At 55.9% G+C, this 16,830-nt stretch overlaps 1 protein-coding gene across 5 annotated transcripts in view; it reads right to left on the reverse strand.

Annotated features, from left to right (window-relative positions):
- PTPRU (protein tyrosine phosphatase receptor type U) overlaps positions 1-16,830 on the reverse strand; it is a 68,983-nt gene that overhangs the window by 35,772 nt on the left and 16,381 nt on the right. For 4 of the 5 annotated variants that reach the window (XM_032710018.1, XM_032710017.1, XM_032710016.1 and 1 more), the window contains exons 2-8: positions 14,704-14,832; positions 6,483-6,754; positions 6,327-6,408; positions 5,346-5,461; positions 5,069-5,243; positions 3,824-4,117; positions 2,919-3,227 (exon numbers count right to left, since the gene is read on the reverse strand). In XM_032710018.1, the coding sequence (XP_032565909.1) occupies positions 2,919-3,227; positions 3,824-4,117; positions 5,069-5,243; positions 5,346-5,461; positions 6,327-6,408; positions 6,483-6,754; positions 14,704-14,832 (1,377 nt within the window). Of the gene's footprint in view, positions 1-2,918; positions 3,228-3,823; positions 4,118-5,068; positions 5,244-5,345; positions 5,462-6,326; positions 6,409-6,482; positions 6,755-14,703; positions 14,833-16,830 lie in introns of those variants that run through there. The other variant, XM_032710019.1, reaches the window with a different exon arrangement.

The raw sequence follows: 16,830 nt of genomic DNA on the forward strand, positions 1-16,830 counted from the left end.
AGGGAAGGGAGGGATCTCCTCCCCCACCATGCAAACACGGCATTTCCACTTGATTTACAACTTAATTTAATCAGAGGCACTGTGTCCTACACGTGTACACAGGCTCTTATTAAACCCTGGGAAAATTAAGGAAACCTTCGGGGCAGGAATGTGTGTACCTATATATTTTTTTTTTATCTTATAACCTCTGCTAAATATATAATTATGTATTATTTCTATCATTATGTATTATATATGACCTGTATTATATATACAGTTACATCTTATTTTATATTATTATTATATATTGTATCATCATTAAATTATTGTCTAGAGTACAATTTATATATTATCTTAATATTATAACATATATAGCTTATATATTTATGTATGTAGGTACAGGCATGATACCCCAGGTTGAGACCAGCAGAGGATGCACAGAACAGCTTCCAGATGTGCATATACCCCTCTGCCATCCATATATGCACATATATATATTTATTTATGGATTTATATCTATTTATTTGGGCTTGCATGCACTGCAAGGGAGAGAACTGGCTCCTCACAGCACCAAACACGCTGCAATGGCATTTCCACAGGCACCTGGGGTTGAGTTTCACCATTTTGTGTACCCAGAACAAAATCTCCAGCTGTGGGTCACCTGCATCCATATGGAGCACTGAAACACCAGCTGGAAAAACCTCTGGATCCAGCAGATCCCTCCCTGTGTCCTGCCCACGGCACCAGCACGACTTTGCCCGGGGTCCAAGAGGATGCTGCGAACAACACCCTTGGTTTGGCTCAGCTGTTAACGCCCCAGAAATGGGGTTTCCAGCCCAAAATCAGGGTTTACCACCTGGGATGTGCACGTGCATCCTTGCAGCCCGCCAAGACCAGCCCCAGCTCTGCACCAGCAGATGCTGCCACCAAAACTGGCCTCGTGCCAAAATAAACCACAATTAAGGGTCCTGTGATTAATGAGCCTTCAGCACCTTGGCTTAATTGCACGGGTGGCTGCTCATCACCCAGTTCTAGGAGCAAAAATCCTTCTCCTCCTCCCAGGCAGGCAGGGAGATGCTGTGCCAAGCCCACGTGGAATAAGGGCCATAAATCCATAGGTGGATATCCGTGGATCCATCTCAAGGGGGGCCAAACGTACCCACGGCCCCAAGTTCAATCCAAGGGGGAAGCCACCAGCCCCAGTTAATCGAGGCACAGGGAAAAGCAGCTGGAGTGATTACAGTACAGCAAAAAGACATCTGGAGCTCCTGTATGAATATTCCATCAGAAAACAGCTGGAGCAGTCACAGCCCAGTGAGAACAGCTGGAGCAATCATAGCTGGAAAAGGAACTGTCGGGAGGGAGGAGCTGGGTGCCCCTGGAGGGGCAGGCTGGGAGCTGGGGATATGGAAAGTGCTGCTGTGCAGAGGAGGGTGCTGGATTTAGGATTTGGAGATGAAAACGGGACTTGGAGAGACTTCAGGTTTCTTCAGACACTTCAGTCCCACTCCAGCTCGGGAGGTTTTGCTTTCCAGCCTGGGAAACAGGAGGGACGAGCATCACACACACATTGGTGGGTCCCAAATCACAGAGAGTCCCATGCAGGGGAATTCCATGGAAGGCTTCTCCTCGGGGGGTCTGGAGCCAGTCTTTTGCAGTTATCAGTTCTTCCACCTTAATTGCTGATTCTTCATGCTAAAAAAGTGCTTTGGAGATTAATTCTGGTTTTGTTTAACACGTGGCTCTGGGAGAGCCAGGGATGCTCCTGGCGCTCAGCACCCAGCATCCACCCAGGGCTGCAGCAGCTCCTTGCACCCACACAAGCCCCCACAGAGCAGGATGAGGCCCCCTGGCCCCACCAGCCATGAGAGGGGCAGCTCTGACCCTGTGGGGGCTGCCCAACTGCCCTTGAAGGGGCATCACAGCACACAGGGGAGATCCCTGTGGGGCAGCAAAGAGGATGTGACAAGCAGGAGTCACCAGTGGGAGAGGTCAGCCCTGGATGTGGCCTGTCACTGATGGGTGGCACCAGACACACGGAGCCAGCCCTGTCCTGTACCTCCTGCCATATCCACTGCTCTCCAGAGCCCAAGTGACCCAAACACTGCTGATGGAGAGACACAGTGCAGGTAAGGCCAGACCTGGGAGACCTGTACAGTGGCCCCAGCTCCAGGCCAGCCTTGGAGAAGATTCCAAAACAATGGAGCAATGGAGCCTCCAGCGAGGACATCACCCCACTCAGGTGCTGGCAGCAGGGACCCAACCCTGGGGGCACAGCCAGAACAGGGGGAAAACAACAGCTCAGCCTTTCAGGAGCAACGCTGTGCCAAAAAACAAGGGCCTTGATCACCACAGAGCTCATCTGCACAACCTGAACCTGCTCCAGGGCAAACTGAACTGGGGAAGAGCACTGGGGGAGCCGAGCAAAGCTGCTCCTGCCCTGGTTAGCAGCTCTCTCCCAGGAATTCAGCAGTGCTGGATCCATCGGCGACCAAGCAGATAAAAGACGTTACCTAAGTACAAAGCATTAATTGTTTTAATTGCTGTTATTATCACTACCAGGCTTTGGTTCCCAATAAGGGATGAGTGAGGAGGCTTGTGGTGGGAGGAGCTGGGCATCAGCCAACTCTCACACCCTTCACCAGACCAGGCATGGGTAAAACTCCACTCCGAGGCCGAGGGGAGTGTGTCTGCAGTGACACCCCCATCCAGCCCCCAAGCACTTCCCTTCCCCAACCACCACCACTGCCCCTTTCTCTCACCTCTCCCTGCTCCTGAGGCTGCAACACCCTTTTCACTTCTCTGTAAGAGCGATGCCACAGGAGATATTCCCACCCTGGGCTGAGAGCCACGGACGCCCACCACAGGAAACACACCAAGAGTTCAACAGCCACAGAGTCCCATTTTTGGGGGTGGTGCACCCCCCTGAGCGGACTCACCATCCTCGTCGGTCTGAAAAACCACCTCCTTGCCCTCCTTGCGCCCCTCGGGGTTGGAGAGGATGAGCTTGACGTGGATGTTCTTGTAGGGCAGCAGGTTTTTGATGGTGTAGCGGTTGGCGTTCCGCTCCATCTTCACGCACTCCTGGAAGGTCTGGTTGTGGCCGCTGCCCACGAAGTAGCGGTAGCAGAGCGAGACGGTGTAGGTGTGGCAGCGGGTCAGGTTGTAGCCCAGTGGCTCCCACTGCAGTGTCAGCTGCCTGGACTGGATCTCGGAGAAAGCCAGGCCTTTGGGGGCCCTCATGGGCTCTGTGTGGGAAGAGACGGGGAGAGATGAGTGAGGAAATAAAAACATCTCATGGATTTATGTGCATTGTCAGGGAAAACCCTGTTACAGGGGTGAGTGCAGAGAGCAACCCTGGCCCCAAAACTGGGACCAGCCCCAGCACAGGATGCTGCTGCCCTGCAGACAGGGCTGGGGACATCACTGGGTCTCACAGCCACCAACACTGCAGGGACAGCAGCCCCCATGGGCTCATCCCTTCCCTGAGGAGGTGAAGTCGGGTACCAGTTCCACTATCCCAGGGGGCACCGGGAGCACCCACCCTATGAGCAGCCCCAGATAACCAGACAGAGAGGCCATGGGAGCCCTCATGTTGTCACCAAGCCCGTTTCAGGCTCTTGAAAGGAGGAGAGTGCCATCCCTGGGAAGTTTAATTAGCTCTAATTGGCGTGAAGGGAGTAGTCGGCGTTAAGGAGGAGACAAGTTCCTCTGCCAACACATGCACGTGGGTGGTTTGGATTAGTGGCAGTGAACATCCTTCCACGCCCATGGGTGGTGGGAAGGGCTGGGGGTGGCAGGGGACCTCTCCCAAAGCCGCCCTGGGTGGCCCCGTGGGACCCACCTGCGCACTTGGTGCGGCTGATGAGGGGCGGCCCCGGTTTGCCGGTGCCCCCCTCGCCGGGCCGGGTGAGCAGGACGCTGATCTCATACTCTGTGTCCGGGTCCAAGTGCCAGAGCTTGTAGGTCTGCATGTTGACAGCGTGCACCTCCGACCAGGGCCCCGAGGTCATGTGGTACTCGATCTCCTTGCGCACGATGGGGCCGTCGCCGATGATGGAGTTGGTGTTGAGCTGGATGATGAGGTAGGTGGAGCCGGCCCGGAGCAGCTGGGGGGGTGCAATGGGTGTGGGGGGCTCTGGAAGAGAACAGAGAAGGGGCAGGTGGAGCATCCCCCTCCAGAAGCAGCTCCCAGAGCCAGGCCAACGCTGGCACAACCACGGCCGCCACAATTTTATTGTTGACTCGTTACAGTTGACACATCCCAAACATCTCTTCCCACACCAACCGACCACATTCGGTCTGCAAAAAAGAAGGCTTAGGCATGACCTAATTGTGGTCCTCCAGTACCTGAAGAGGGCCTACAAAAAAGATGGAGAGAGACCTTTTACAAGAGCCTGGAGTGACAGGACAAGGGAGAATGGCTTCACACTGACAGAGAGTAGGTTTAGATTGGATATTAGGAAAAAGTTCTTTACTCTGGGAGTGCTGAGGCCCTGGCACAGGTTGCCCAGAGAAGCTGTGGATGCCCCATCCCTGGAAGTGTTCAAGGCCCTGGATGGAGCTGTGAGCAACCTGGTCTAGTGGAAGGTGTCCCTGCCACGGCAGGGAGGTGGAACAATCAGAGCTTTAAGGTCCCTTCCAACCCAAACCGTTCCATGATTCATGCTGAAAAGCACGGGACAAACTCGGATTCCCCACACAGAGGATGTGGGGATCGACACCAAAGTACAGGAGGGCACCAGCTAGTCCTCAAACTTCAGCCTGTGCATGTGGCCTCAGTAAGGCTTTAACAGCTGCAATAGGGTTTCATCTGATCAAACCTTAATTATCTTTATGAGATACACAGCCCAGCGTGGTGCCGCACAGTTTCACCATAATTAATTAATTCCCACCTACTGCAATCAAAAATAAATCATCTCAGGCCACCAGCAAAGGCAGTTTCCTGGTTTTATGATGCAAAGTTTGTGTGTAGCAAGAAGAAACTGCGATCCCACTGCCCCGGGCGTCCCACCTTCCTCCTGCTCTGCCAACAGCAGAGCAGAGACGGCCCATCCGTGACCCAGAAACCCAAGAGCACATCACCCACCTTTGACGATGAGCTCGGCGAAGTTGGAGACCCCCGAGCCTCGGCTGGACTGGGTGACACAGCGATACAAATCCTGCTGGGCCTTGGACACCTCGTCCAGCTGGAAGGTGGCCAGGAAGCGCCGGTGGCTGATGTGCTTCACCGAGGCGGCAGGGACCGCCTGGCCGCTCTGCCTCTGCGCCACGGGAGAGACCAGGCGTCACTGCAGGCACACCCAGGGCCACCAGACGTGTCCCCAGGTCGGTGCACGGGGGGTTTTACCACGACCACCCCTCACCTGCATGAGGAAGCGCTCGGCCTCGGACGCCTTCCCGGCGGCCACGCACTGGAAGGTGGCGTTTTGCCCCGCGTTCACCTCCACGTCGCCCAGGCGGGAGAAATGAGGGGCTTTCGCTGCCAGAGGGACACAAGGGAGAGGTGACAAAGCGGCCGAGCTCTGAGGGGATCCTCAAAAAAATCCCACCATGCCCCAAAAAACCCACCCAGGGTGTCATGGCTGGGGCCGAGCTCCAAAACCCCAGTCCCGAAGCCTCGAGCTTTACCGGGTGTTTTAAGGATATTTAGGCTCCAAGAGTTCACCCACATGAACTTTTCCAGAGCCTTTAGCTCTTTAATACCTTGAATTCAGGAAAAGAGAAAAAGCCACGGACTTTTTCCCACGAGGCTTCTTTTAATTTAGCAAAAAAACCCAAGCATTTTGGCAAAAGGTTTTACAGGAGTAACAACCAACCAAGGAGAAGCATTACACTAAAGCACCCAGCAAACACCAGCTCCAGCTCAGAGCCAAGAATTTGTTCCTGTCTCCATACAGCCAGTGTCCCAGGGAGGGATGCACCCTCTGACATCCGTGCCAGAGTCAGGCTCTGGCGTTGATAGAGAGGGGCAGGTCTCTGGAAGAAGTAAGTGGTGAACCCCAAGAGCCAATGTGTTGGGACAGCCTGGGATTTTGGGTTCCAACCAGTCTGGGTGGACCCTCTTGACGGGAACACTCAAGCCCCACGTTCAGTCTGTGCTTTTCCAAGGTTTTACAAAAACAAAAGCAACGTTGGAGCTGGCAGGGATGGGGATGGAGATGGAGAAAGGAGCCTCAGAGGTGCCCAGGGGATGGAGCTCCACCAGCCCAGGTGACAACAGGACACCCAGGCTGCACCCGGCGTTAGTCCACCCGCTCTCTCCAGGATCATCCCAACGGGCACCAGGACACCAGCACCCACCTCCCCACTGCCACCCGCCTCGAGCCCCACCCCCTGGCACTCACAGCACGGATAATTCAGGAGCAGAATGTCATCCAAGCCGAGGTACCCCCTGCGCTCGCCGGACACCACCGCCTCGAACAGGACCTGCGGCACCAAACACTGGGGTCACCCGTGCCCGGGGGGGCTGAGGGGGGGGCTGGAGGTCTGCTGGGGCTCACCTGGTACTCACTGGGCCAGAACAAGCTGACAGCCAGCTCTGCCTGGTGCCACTGGCGGCCGTGGGAGCCCGAGGCGTTCCAGACGGCGCTGCCCACCGGGCCCCCCGTGACCCGCACGTAGGCGCTGAGGGTGCCAGGGCTGTGCCCGTCCCGGCTGTACATGAAGTAGCTGAACTGCAGGCAGTGGGTGTCATTCTCGCTCAGGGCCTGGAAAAGCAGGTGAGCTTTCTGGCCTGGGGCGTGCTGGGAGGAGTTCACCATCAGGTAGGAGCCTGCGGAGGGAGGGAGAAGAGGGAGAGCGTGGAGTAACTAGGAAATGGTGAAGGGCCTGGAGATGAAGCCATAGGAGGAGCGGCTGAGAGCACTTGGTGTGTGCAGCTGGAGCAGAGCAGACTGAGGGCAGAGCTCAGGGGGGGCTGCAGCTCCTCCCGAGGGGTAGCTCTGATCTCTGCTCTGGGGGAGCAGGGACAGCAGCCAGGGAATGGCTGGAGCTGTGTCAGGGCAGGCTCAGGTTGGATCTCAGGCAAAGGTTCTTCCCCCAGAGGCTGGTTGGGCACTGCCCAGGCTCCCCAGGGCAGTGGGCACAGCCCCAAGGCTGCCAGAGCTCCAGGAGGGTTTGGACAACACTCTCAGGGACAGGGTGGGATTGCTGGGGTGTCTGTGCAGGGCCAGGGGTTGGACTGGATGATCCTTGGGGGTCCTGTCCAGGTCAGAGGATTCTATGATTTTAATCCCCCTGTTCCACATCTCCTGAGCTTTGCCAGCAGGGATGGAGGAGGTGGGATCACAAAGATGCTCATGTTCCCCAGGACAGTGGTCCATGCCCTGGGGGATGTGCAGGACAGGATGGAGTCTGTTGGATGTGGGCAGCAGCAGGACACTGAGATGGAACCTGGCTACTGGACGAGGAGGAAAGGATTGGACCAGCTGCCTCCAGGAGAACCTGCCCTCTCTTCCCAGGGCACCGGGGTCAGGAATGGCTTCGATGGCACCAGAGACCCTCCACCTGCTGCCCTTTAATTCTCACAGCTTCAGCTGCATCAGTCCCCCTCCCCAGCCGGGCCCCAGCTGTGTCATTCCCATTCCCAGCTCCTCCCATCATTTACCATGCAGTTGTCGCCGAGTTTAAACTGTGCACAGCAGGGGGGAAAAGCTCGTTTGCTTAACGAGTGCAACCATCACTGCTCTCCGGGACGCCAGGAATGTCATTCCCAGACCTGCCCCACCACTGGTATCCCACCTCCCGTCCCCCCACACCCCCAGCAGCAAAGCCAGGAGCCCCCAGTGCAACCCTGAAGCCTTAATTATTGGGGCAGGCAGGTTGAAAATCCCAAAGGGGATCCCAAAGGCGGCATCATTCCCTGCCCTGCACGCTCCAGTCAGGCAGTCTGGAGGCAGGAGGGGGATGCAGGAGTCCCAGCTGTCCATGGCATGGCCGTGGGGCTGGGATACAGGGTGGGTGGGACACAGGGAAAGTAAGAAGCTGCCCCACCAAATCCTCCCCCTCACCAAAGGCGAGGGGATTATTAATCCCCATTTTAATAACAGCAGGAGCTGTAAGTAGCAAAGCTGGGCCGTTTATCCAAGCCCACCATTGTTTTCTTGACAGTCTGTGCTCCATTATTAATGGCTCTCACCACTGGCTAATTCCAAATCCAGGCACTTCCTCCCATCAGCTCCCACCGAGGAGCTCCAAGAAAAGCCTAATGAAGGCAAAGGGGAATTGTAGGGGGAACCCATCTATCCCCCACAGCATTTGGGGTTGCAGGGGGCACTCATTCATCCCCCACAGCCTTTGGGATTGCAGAGGGTACCCATCCATTCCCTGCAGCATTTGGGATCACAGGGGCCACTCATCCATCCCCCACAGCATTTGGGATTGCAGGAGGCACTCATCCATCCCCTCCCCATCATCTGGGATCACAGAAGGCACCCATCCACCCCACACAGTATTTAGGATTGCAGAGGACACCCATCCATCTCCCCCAGCATTTGGGATCGTAGGAGGCACTTGTCCATCCCTCCCAGCATTTAGGATCATCCATTCATCCCACACAGTATTTGGGATTGCAGAGGACACCCATCCATCCCCCACAGCATTTGGGACCTGCACCTGAGGGGACCCCAACACACCCAGGGGGTCACAGCCTCAGCTGGGGTGACAGGGTGCCAGGTACCACACACACCTCCCAGTGCATCCTTCAGGGATGGGAGCTGGGCCAAGGCAAAGAAACCACCAAAAAGGCCAATTTTCCCCGTGTCCCTGACCCACGTGGCCACCTGGCCCCTTGGGGTGGCCACTCAGGGTGAACTAAAAGGATGACAATTCACGTCCTCGGAGCCCAGCACAGCTCATTTCACCGACACAGGGGAAGGCACCGTGGCCAGACTTCCCTTTTTTCTCCTCTCCTTTCCCCCCAGCAAAATTACTTCTGCTCAAACGAGATCAGCTCCATTTGGTCCAGGCTGTGGCATGTGGGGGGGGTGACTGCTGACCCCCCCCTCGTGCCAGGGGACATGTCCCAAAGGCCACCTCATTAACGAGCAGGCCCTCGTTAACAAACACAGGCCCTTCCTCCCGCCCTCCCTTCACAAACAAAGAGCCACAGGACCAAAATAAAGAGGCCAAGACTAAAATTAAACCACTGAGGGGTTATTTTAAAAGACACAGAACGCCCATTAAGGCCATCTGGGAGCAGGGATCCACCTGAGCCTCCCTCATCAGACAGGGCTTCCCACACACACAATTTTCCCCCATTAATTTTCTTCCCGGTGTTGCGGCATCGGAAAAAGCAGGTTCCAACTGCTTGCTTTTGTGCTAATTATATCCTCCTCTGCTGTAAATATCTGGACTTTGCTTCAAGCCCAGGCTGTGGGTTGGGTTTGTTTTTTTAAACACAGGAGAAGCAGAGGTACTTGAAACAGCCAGAGGGCAGGGATAGATGGGATATTGAGAAGGAATCTTTCCCTGGGAGGGTGGGGAGGCCCTGGCACAGGTTGCCCAGAGAAGCTGTGGCTGCCCCTGGATCCCTGGAAGTGTCCAAAGCCAGGCTGGACGGGGCTTGGAGCGACCTGGGATGGTGGAAGGTGTCCCTGTCTATAGAGAGGGTGGAACAAGATGACAGGATGGGCTTTAAGGTCCTTTCCAACCTAAACCATTCCATGATTCTATGATTACACTTGTCCCTGCATCCCACAAGGGGCATCTCCTGGCACTGGGAATATCCTGGAGCAGGGAGCTCCAAGCAGAGGTGGCTGGGGGTTACAAATACCCTCAGCAGCCCCTCTCTTTTTTTAAAAGAGGATGTTTGTGGTTGTCAGTGAGATTTTTGGGCTGCTTTTTTTAATGCACCCCAATAAAACGGCAGCACAGCCCCACGTGGGTGCTCCCCCAGCAGCACCAGGGCACAGGGAGCTCTAAAGGCAGCAGGACAGACAAGGTGACAAAAGGGTGCCAAGGGGTGACAGCCTGCAGACACAGTCCCACAGCAGGTCACCAACCTGCTCCTCCCTGGGCTCTTGATCCATCTGGGATGCTGCCAGGCAGCTCCAGGGGATGCTCCCAGGTACCCAAGGACAAGGGGGGCTGCACAGCCCCTCAGAGAGAGATGCAGCAAGGACTTGGGCGCTCCCCAAACACCTTCCACTTGTTCCCTGTTAATCCACCACCACTTCCAGGGATCCCCTCCAAGCCCCCACCCCACTGGGTGCTCAGCACACACCAGGGTCCAGCAGCTTTCCCAGCCAGGGCAACAGCAGAGCTGCAGCAAAACCTGTGCAAACTGCCAAATTCCAGCTTTTAAAGCTTAGCTCAACTCCTGCCAGCAAAGCTGGAGGCAGGGATGGAGAGGAGGGGTGTCCAAAGGCTGGGGGGGGACAGGCAGGACCATTCCCAGCAGCCGGAGGGTTGATGCACTATCCCAGCCAAGGGTTATTTTGGAGCTGTATCCAGATGTTGGCATCACCCAGCCAAAATCTGCTCCAAAAATCACGATGAGAAAAACCATTTCCAAACCTCCCGTGAAATGTGAGCTGCAGAAGCAGCCCCGAGGCATCTCCTGGTCGAGACTTCAATCCAAAACAGGATTTGGGTGCACATCAATATCGTGCATTGCTCCTTAAATCCTTCCTCTGATCCTCAGTCTAAGGTTGGTTTGACACAAGAAAGGTCCAGGCGAGCTGTCACCCCCCTTTTGTCACCACAAATAACACATCAGCCCCTCTGTGCCCCCCCCCAACTCAGCTGCAGCAATATATTATATTTTCATTTTCAGGTTTGCTTTTAGAAAAGAGCCTAAAGTGCTCTGTGGAAAAAAAGAAAAGACTCAAAAAGCACTAAATAATAATAATTCAATCAAATAAATGAAGAGAGAAACAAGGTTCCAGCATTGTTCCCTAAGGAAGACCCACCAACTTGCTCTGCAGAAGTCAATGATGAGGGTTGAGCTGCAAAAGCAGCACAGAGAGCCTTGGACCCTCCCAGCAAATCCTCAGGGGGGGTCTCCAGGTGAATTTTCCCACCTGTGGGATCAGATCTTCCCTGGAATTCAAAGCAGGTCTTCGAGGATAAATCAAACCCTCCAATAACCTCAGCCAAGAGCTGGAGAGCAAAGATCTCCCACAGGATTTTCCCCCAGCTCCAGGTGAAGTCCTGCTCAGCTGCAGGAAGGGGGCAGCTCTCCCCATCATGCTGCCCATCCCAAGGGTCCTGCCTGCCACTGATCCTTCCAGGAAAAACCCAAACAGCCCTGCAAGAAGAGGAGAGAAGAACCCACTCCCCCCCCTCTGCTTCCCTGTCTCAATGAGTTTTTCCTCCTACAAAACCACTGAGAGATAAAAATAAATAATAAAAAAAGAATAATTCCAAGAGCTCTTGGAAGGCAGTGGAAAGCAAGGCAGGATGACAGGGAGAGGGCGGCTCCGGCAGACAAGAGGTGCCAAGGGACCAGGTCTGAGCACTGCAGCATCTGTCTCCAGGAAATCCCGCTGGAAAATGAAGCTGTCAGTGCCTCCACGTGTGTCAGATCCTTCTCCATCTTAGGGCAGGCACAGGGATCAGGGATTCAATCCCTACTTCTGCCCTGAGCATCTCCTGGGGAAGCTCCAGCACCAAGAGCTGATCTCCCACGGCCGTGGGCAACCCGCAGCAATTCCCCCAGGAGCCAAAAAAAATCAGGCTTCATTTTGCAAGGTTTTTATGGATGCAGAGCAGGAGCTGGTTGGGAAGCAGAGCTGGAGCTGCCAGCTGAAGGAGTGACTCCTTGGAGGGGATGGAGGGACAGCAGAGCTCACCGGGGGGGGACAATAGCTCGGTCACCCCCCAGCTCAGTGACAGGGCTGGACAGGGACACGACAGCTCCATGCAGGGAGTGAAAAGCCAAGCAGGGCACAGAAACTCTGAGTCACAGAGGTTTCCTAATGCCACTGAGTTTGGAAGAAAAATCTAGGAAAAACCGCCTTTTGTGGGAAAAAACTCACCCATCAAGATGTTATTTTAGCCCTTCCAGTGCCTGAAGGGGCTCCAAGAGAGCTGGAGAGGGACTTGGGACAAGGGATGGAGGGACAGGACACAGGGAATGGCTTCCCACTGCCAGAGGGCAGGGTTAGATGGGATATTGGGATATGGGAATTGTTCCCTGTGAGGGTGGGGAGGCCCTGGCACAGGTTGCCCAGAGAAGCTGGGGCTGCCCCTGGATCCCTGGAAGTGTCCAAGGCCAGGTTGGATGGGGCTTGGAGCAACCTGGGCTAGTGGCAGGTGTCCCTGCCCATGGCAGGGGGTGGAATGAGGTGATCTTTAAGGTCCCTTCCAACCCAAACCATTCTGGGATTGCAGCCTCACACCTGCCCTCCCTGGCTCCCCACTGCTCCTTTACAAAAAAAAAAACAAACCAACAATAAAGAGATGAAAAAAAAAAAATCACTATTGCAACGTGGGAGAGACCCATCCATCATCTTTAGGTGAGAGACAAGTCGAGAGACAGGGGAGAAAAAAAAAACCCCAAACCAAACAAGAAAGCAAAAGGAAAGCAGGCTGGAAAGGTAGAGGCAGGTGGCCAGCAGCCAGCACCCTCTCCAATAAATCCTCTGCTTCTTCAAACTGGCTGATCTCCAAGAAAAACTCATTTTAATCTAAGACCACGAGACTCCTTTTGAAAGTGCTCCCTGGAGAGGCCCCAGTGCTGCGAAATCCCCCTCAGCCACTGAGGGGCCATCGGGCTGCAGGAGCCTCGTGGGTAAAACCACACAAACCCAGGGGCCCTGCACCCACTGGGTGCCCCAGGACCACGGGAAAACAGGATCTACCTGGTGTTAGGGGATGAGCATCCCTTTGGGTGTCACTGTCCCTCACCAGGAGGTTTGGGTGCTCTTCCCAGGGCACCATCCAACCTGGGACAGTCACATCGGCTTCCCCCTCGAGCCTGGAGTTCATTTCCTAAATCCTCTGCATTCCTTTAATCCCCCATCTCTTGCTGACCCTCAGTTATTTCCTCAAGCAGGGAGAGCAGCCCCCTTCCACCCTCAGCCCCCTGCAAGCCCCCAGGCTTTAAACAGTTCACTGCAGATTTAAATGACAGCTGAAAATCGAGCAGAAAACTCAACTAATGACACGTTTCAGACTCTCCAGACTCTCCATCACAAGCCACTTCAAGCCCCAGCTCTGCTTCCCTCCTCTCTGCCCGGGGACACCCCCCCTGGACACACAACCAATTAGGACAGTGCAGTTTAAAGCAATTATTTAGAAAAGCATCAAAGCAGTCTCACAGGCAGGCTGAGGGTCGTTTGCCCTCACCCAGCACCCAGGACATGCCAGTGGGGACGGGATGGAAGGAAAAGGTGATGGGAAAAGGTAAAGGAAGAGGAGAGTTAGCGGAGGGGAAAAGCCAAATTAAGCCCTGGCATGAACAAGGATAAACAGCTGGAGGCAGATTGGTGGAGCAGAAAAGAGTTTTCTGTAAAGCAGGTAATATTTTAATAAATAAAAAAGGTTGGGTTTAGTGTCGAGCCCTAAACCAGGTCTCCTCTTTCTGCCCATCCTCAGCACAGGACCAGCCCTCCAGGCTGGGCAGGAGATGGAGCCTCAGGACCAGGCAGGAGCCAGCAGTCCCAAAAACAAGGAGCATCCCAAGCCCAGTGCATCTCACGGAGCAAATGGGTTCAGGGACAACTCAAGGGGGTCACGGTGGGACAGATCTGGGAGCAGGGAGCAAGTAAAGCCCCCAAATGCCACCCAGGCACGGTGACCACATCATCCTCATGGGAGAGGGGAGCTCCCCATGGCTGCCTGGCTGGCTCTGCTCCCCCAGCCTGGCCATTAGAGAGGAGATGGACTTGGAAAATAACAAAAAAAACAGCTTAAAAGCAATGAGATTTATAAAAAAGAAGTCCATTTGCATTTTCTTCCTTTACAGTTCCCAAGACTTCGGAGATGCCTCCAACTCCAAGCCCTTCCCTACACTTGAAAGAGCCAGAAACATGTTGTATCCCCCTTTTCCACATCTCCCAGAGATGGGAATTTCTCATGAGCCTGCAGGAGACAACAGTGAGGGAAGAGCAGGCATTGGCTGCAGATCCCGGGCACGGAGAGCAGCTCCAAGGGTGCCCCTTTAGGAGGGGATCTGGGTGCATCCTGGCTGCCAGCAGCTGCAGAGGAGGAATTTGGCATCACTGGAGGTGCTGCCAAGACCCATGGGAAGCGTGGAAAGCCACCTGAGCTGCTGCAGGCAGGGAGACAGGGGACATCCCAGGCAGAGGGGACATCCCCCACACAGCCCTCAGCCAGCCCAGGGACCAGGGCAGCCAACCCAGCCATGGCAGAGGTCACATGGAGAGGGAGAAAAGCTGGGAATCTTTGCTTTCCACCCCAAAAACACATCTAGACAGACGCCAGGCTCCCCCAGGCACTGCCCCAGGTCAGGGGTGGCAATGGGGTTACACTGCACGGCAGGGACATGGAGGCACCTGGAGCCACACAATGTCCCTGTTGGATCCCTCCTCCCCCAGCAGCAACAGGGTCCCACCTTCCCTGTCCCCAAGTGTCACCCTCCCCCAGGGACACACACATCCTGCCTTGCTGTGCTGAGGACCGACGCAGCTCATCACACCACGCCCACACAAGCCAAGCCTAAATTTAAATTCCAAGCAGGAATTAAACCAGGAGAGGACACAGCCTGGTGTGCAGGACAGAGAGGTGGGTTGGGGACAGAGGTCCCCAGGGACTCACCGTGAGGCAGGTCAGGCGTCAGGTGAGGCATCAAATAGCTCCGGATCAGCTCCCACTCGAAGTCATCGTCCTCTCCCTGGCTGTACTCGCACTGGTTCGGGTCACTGTCCTCCTCAAAGGTGCAGCCAGCTGTGGGGAGAGTCCTGTCAGTGCCTGCTGAGACCCCACAGAGCGACTGCTCCCTCCCCAAAAGCCCCACCAGGGGGGTGTCCTGCCCCCCAGAATGCAGGGGGACTCAGACATCCCCCCCCCCGTGAGCAGGGGATGGTGCTGAGTGCTGCCACTGCCCCACTGCTCCCAGTCAGTGCCCCACCAGTGCAATGAGCTGGCAGGTCTCAGCTCCCAGGGAGGCCTCAGCTCCCCAGCTTTGCTTCCCAGGGGGTGGTCACTGTACCAGGGGTTTCTCCCCCCCAAAAAAGGCACTTGGCTGTGGTGGCCACAGGAAATTCCTGCTTTGGCCCCAGCCCTCTGCCTGTGGACTGACCTTGGACTCTTGGGGTCTGTCCATGGCCCGACACGAGGGTGGCAGGTCTGAGCAGGGACCTCCAACACCCTACAAATGCCCCCCTGAGCCCTCCCAGCTGTGGGACAGTGCTGCTGAGTCCTTTTATAAGTTATATTTTATTAGATATTTATCTGCTGGGGGTTGGGGTTGGTTTTTACCCTTTGCAAAGGCAAAAGCCAGGCACCACCTCCCCGGCCCACAAGGTGCTTGGCTGAGCATGGAGCACTGGGAGTAAATCTAAAAGGGTCACTTGTCCCCACAATAGGTGACATGGAGAGAGCTCCCCATGCTGCATCCAGCCTTCCCATATTCCTGCATCCATGCCCCTCATCATCCCACATTCCAGCCTCTCCATCCTTTATCCAGCTGCCCTCACCATCCCACATTCCAGAACCCCCATCCTGCATCCCGACACCCCTGTCACTGTGAATCCAGCCCTCCATCCTGCATCCAGACACTCCCATCATCCCACATTCCAGCCCCCCCCATCTTCCCATATCCAGCCCTCCCATCATCCCACATTCTAGCCCCCTCATCCTGCATCCAGCCTCTGTCCTCCATCCAGATGCCCTCATCATCCCACATCCAGCCACCTGCAACATCCAAATCCAGCCCTCCATCTTCCAGCCCAGGAGGAGGAGGAAGGGACATCTCCCCACCCAAATCCTGCTGCCACCAACCCACCCCGGGCCTCAGTTTCCCCACTGCTCCATCACCCCCCCAGCAGGACCCTGGGCCACCCACAAGCCTCCAGAAGTTTAAAATGCAATTATAGAGTAGAGATTTTGCTGGCAAAGGCACAGCTGGCCAAGCCATCCAGCCACCCCATCATCCCACATCCAGCAAGGTGCAACATCCCACATTCCAACCTCCCCCCCCCCCATCCTCCATCCAGACACATCATTCCACATTCCAGCTCCCCCATCTTCCCACATCCAACCACCCCCCTCATCCTCCATCCAGATACCCCCATCATCCCTCATCCATCCCCCCCAGCATCCCACAGCCGGCCTCTCCATCCCACAGCCAGCCTTCCCCATCAGCCCACATCCATCCAGCCCTGGAGCTCCGGCTTTGTCCATGGGGCCGCAGGGGGTTGGGTCATTAACACACACCCATTGTCCCATTAAACCCACGATTACACTGGACCAGGGAACCAGCGCTAATTAACGGGGCCCCTGGGGCTGACAGGGGGGGTCCTGGGGCTGACTGGGGGATCCTGAGTTGACAGGGGGGGTCCTGGGCTGACAGGGGGCTGGAGCTGACTGAGGGGTCCTGGGCTGACTGGGGGGGCCCTGGGTTGACAGGGGGGGTCCTGGGGCTGACTGGGGGGGGTCCTGGGTTGACAGGGGGGTCCTGGGGCTGACAGGGGGGCTGGGGCTGATTGGGGGGATCCTGAGGCTGACTGGGGGGGCCCTGGGGCTGACTGGGGGTGTCCTGGGCTGACTGGTGGGATTGTGGGCTGACTGAGGTGGTCCTGGGGCTGACAGGGGGGCTGGGGCTGACTGGGGGGTCCATGGGGCTGACTGGGGGGGTCCTGGGCTGACAAGGGGGATCCTGGGCTGACAAGGGGGATCCTGGGCTGACAAGGGGGGTCCTGGGGCTGACTGGGGGGTCCTGGG

This window comes from Chiroxiphia lanceolata, chromosome 24 (genome assembly GCF_009829145.1).
Source record: "Chiroxiphia lanceolata isolate bChiLan1 chromosome 24, bChiLan1.pri, whole genome shotgun sequence".
Taxonomy (NCBI): Eukaryota; Metazoa; Chordata; class Aves; order Passeriformes; family Pipridae; genus Chiroxiphia; species Chiroxiphia lanceolata.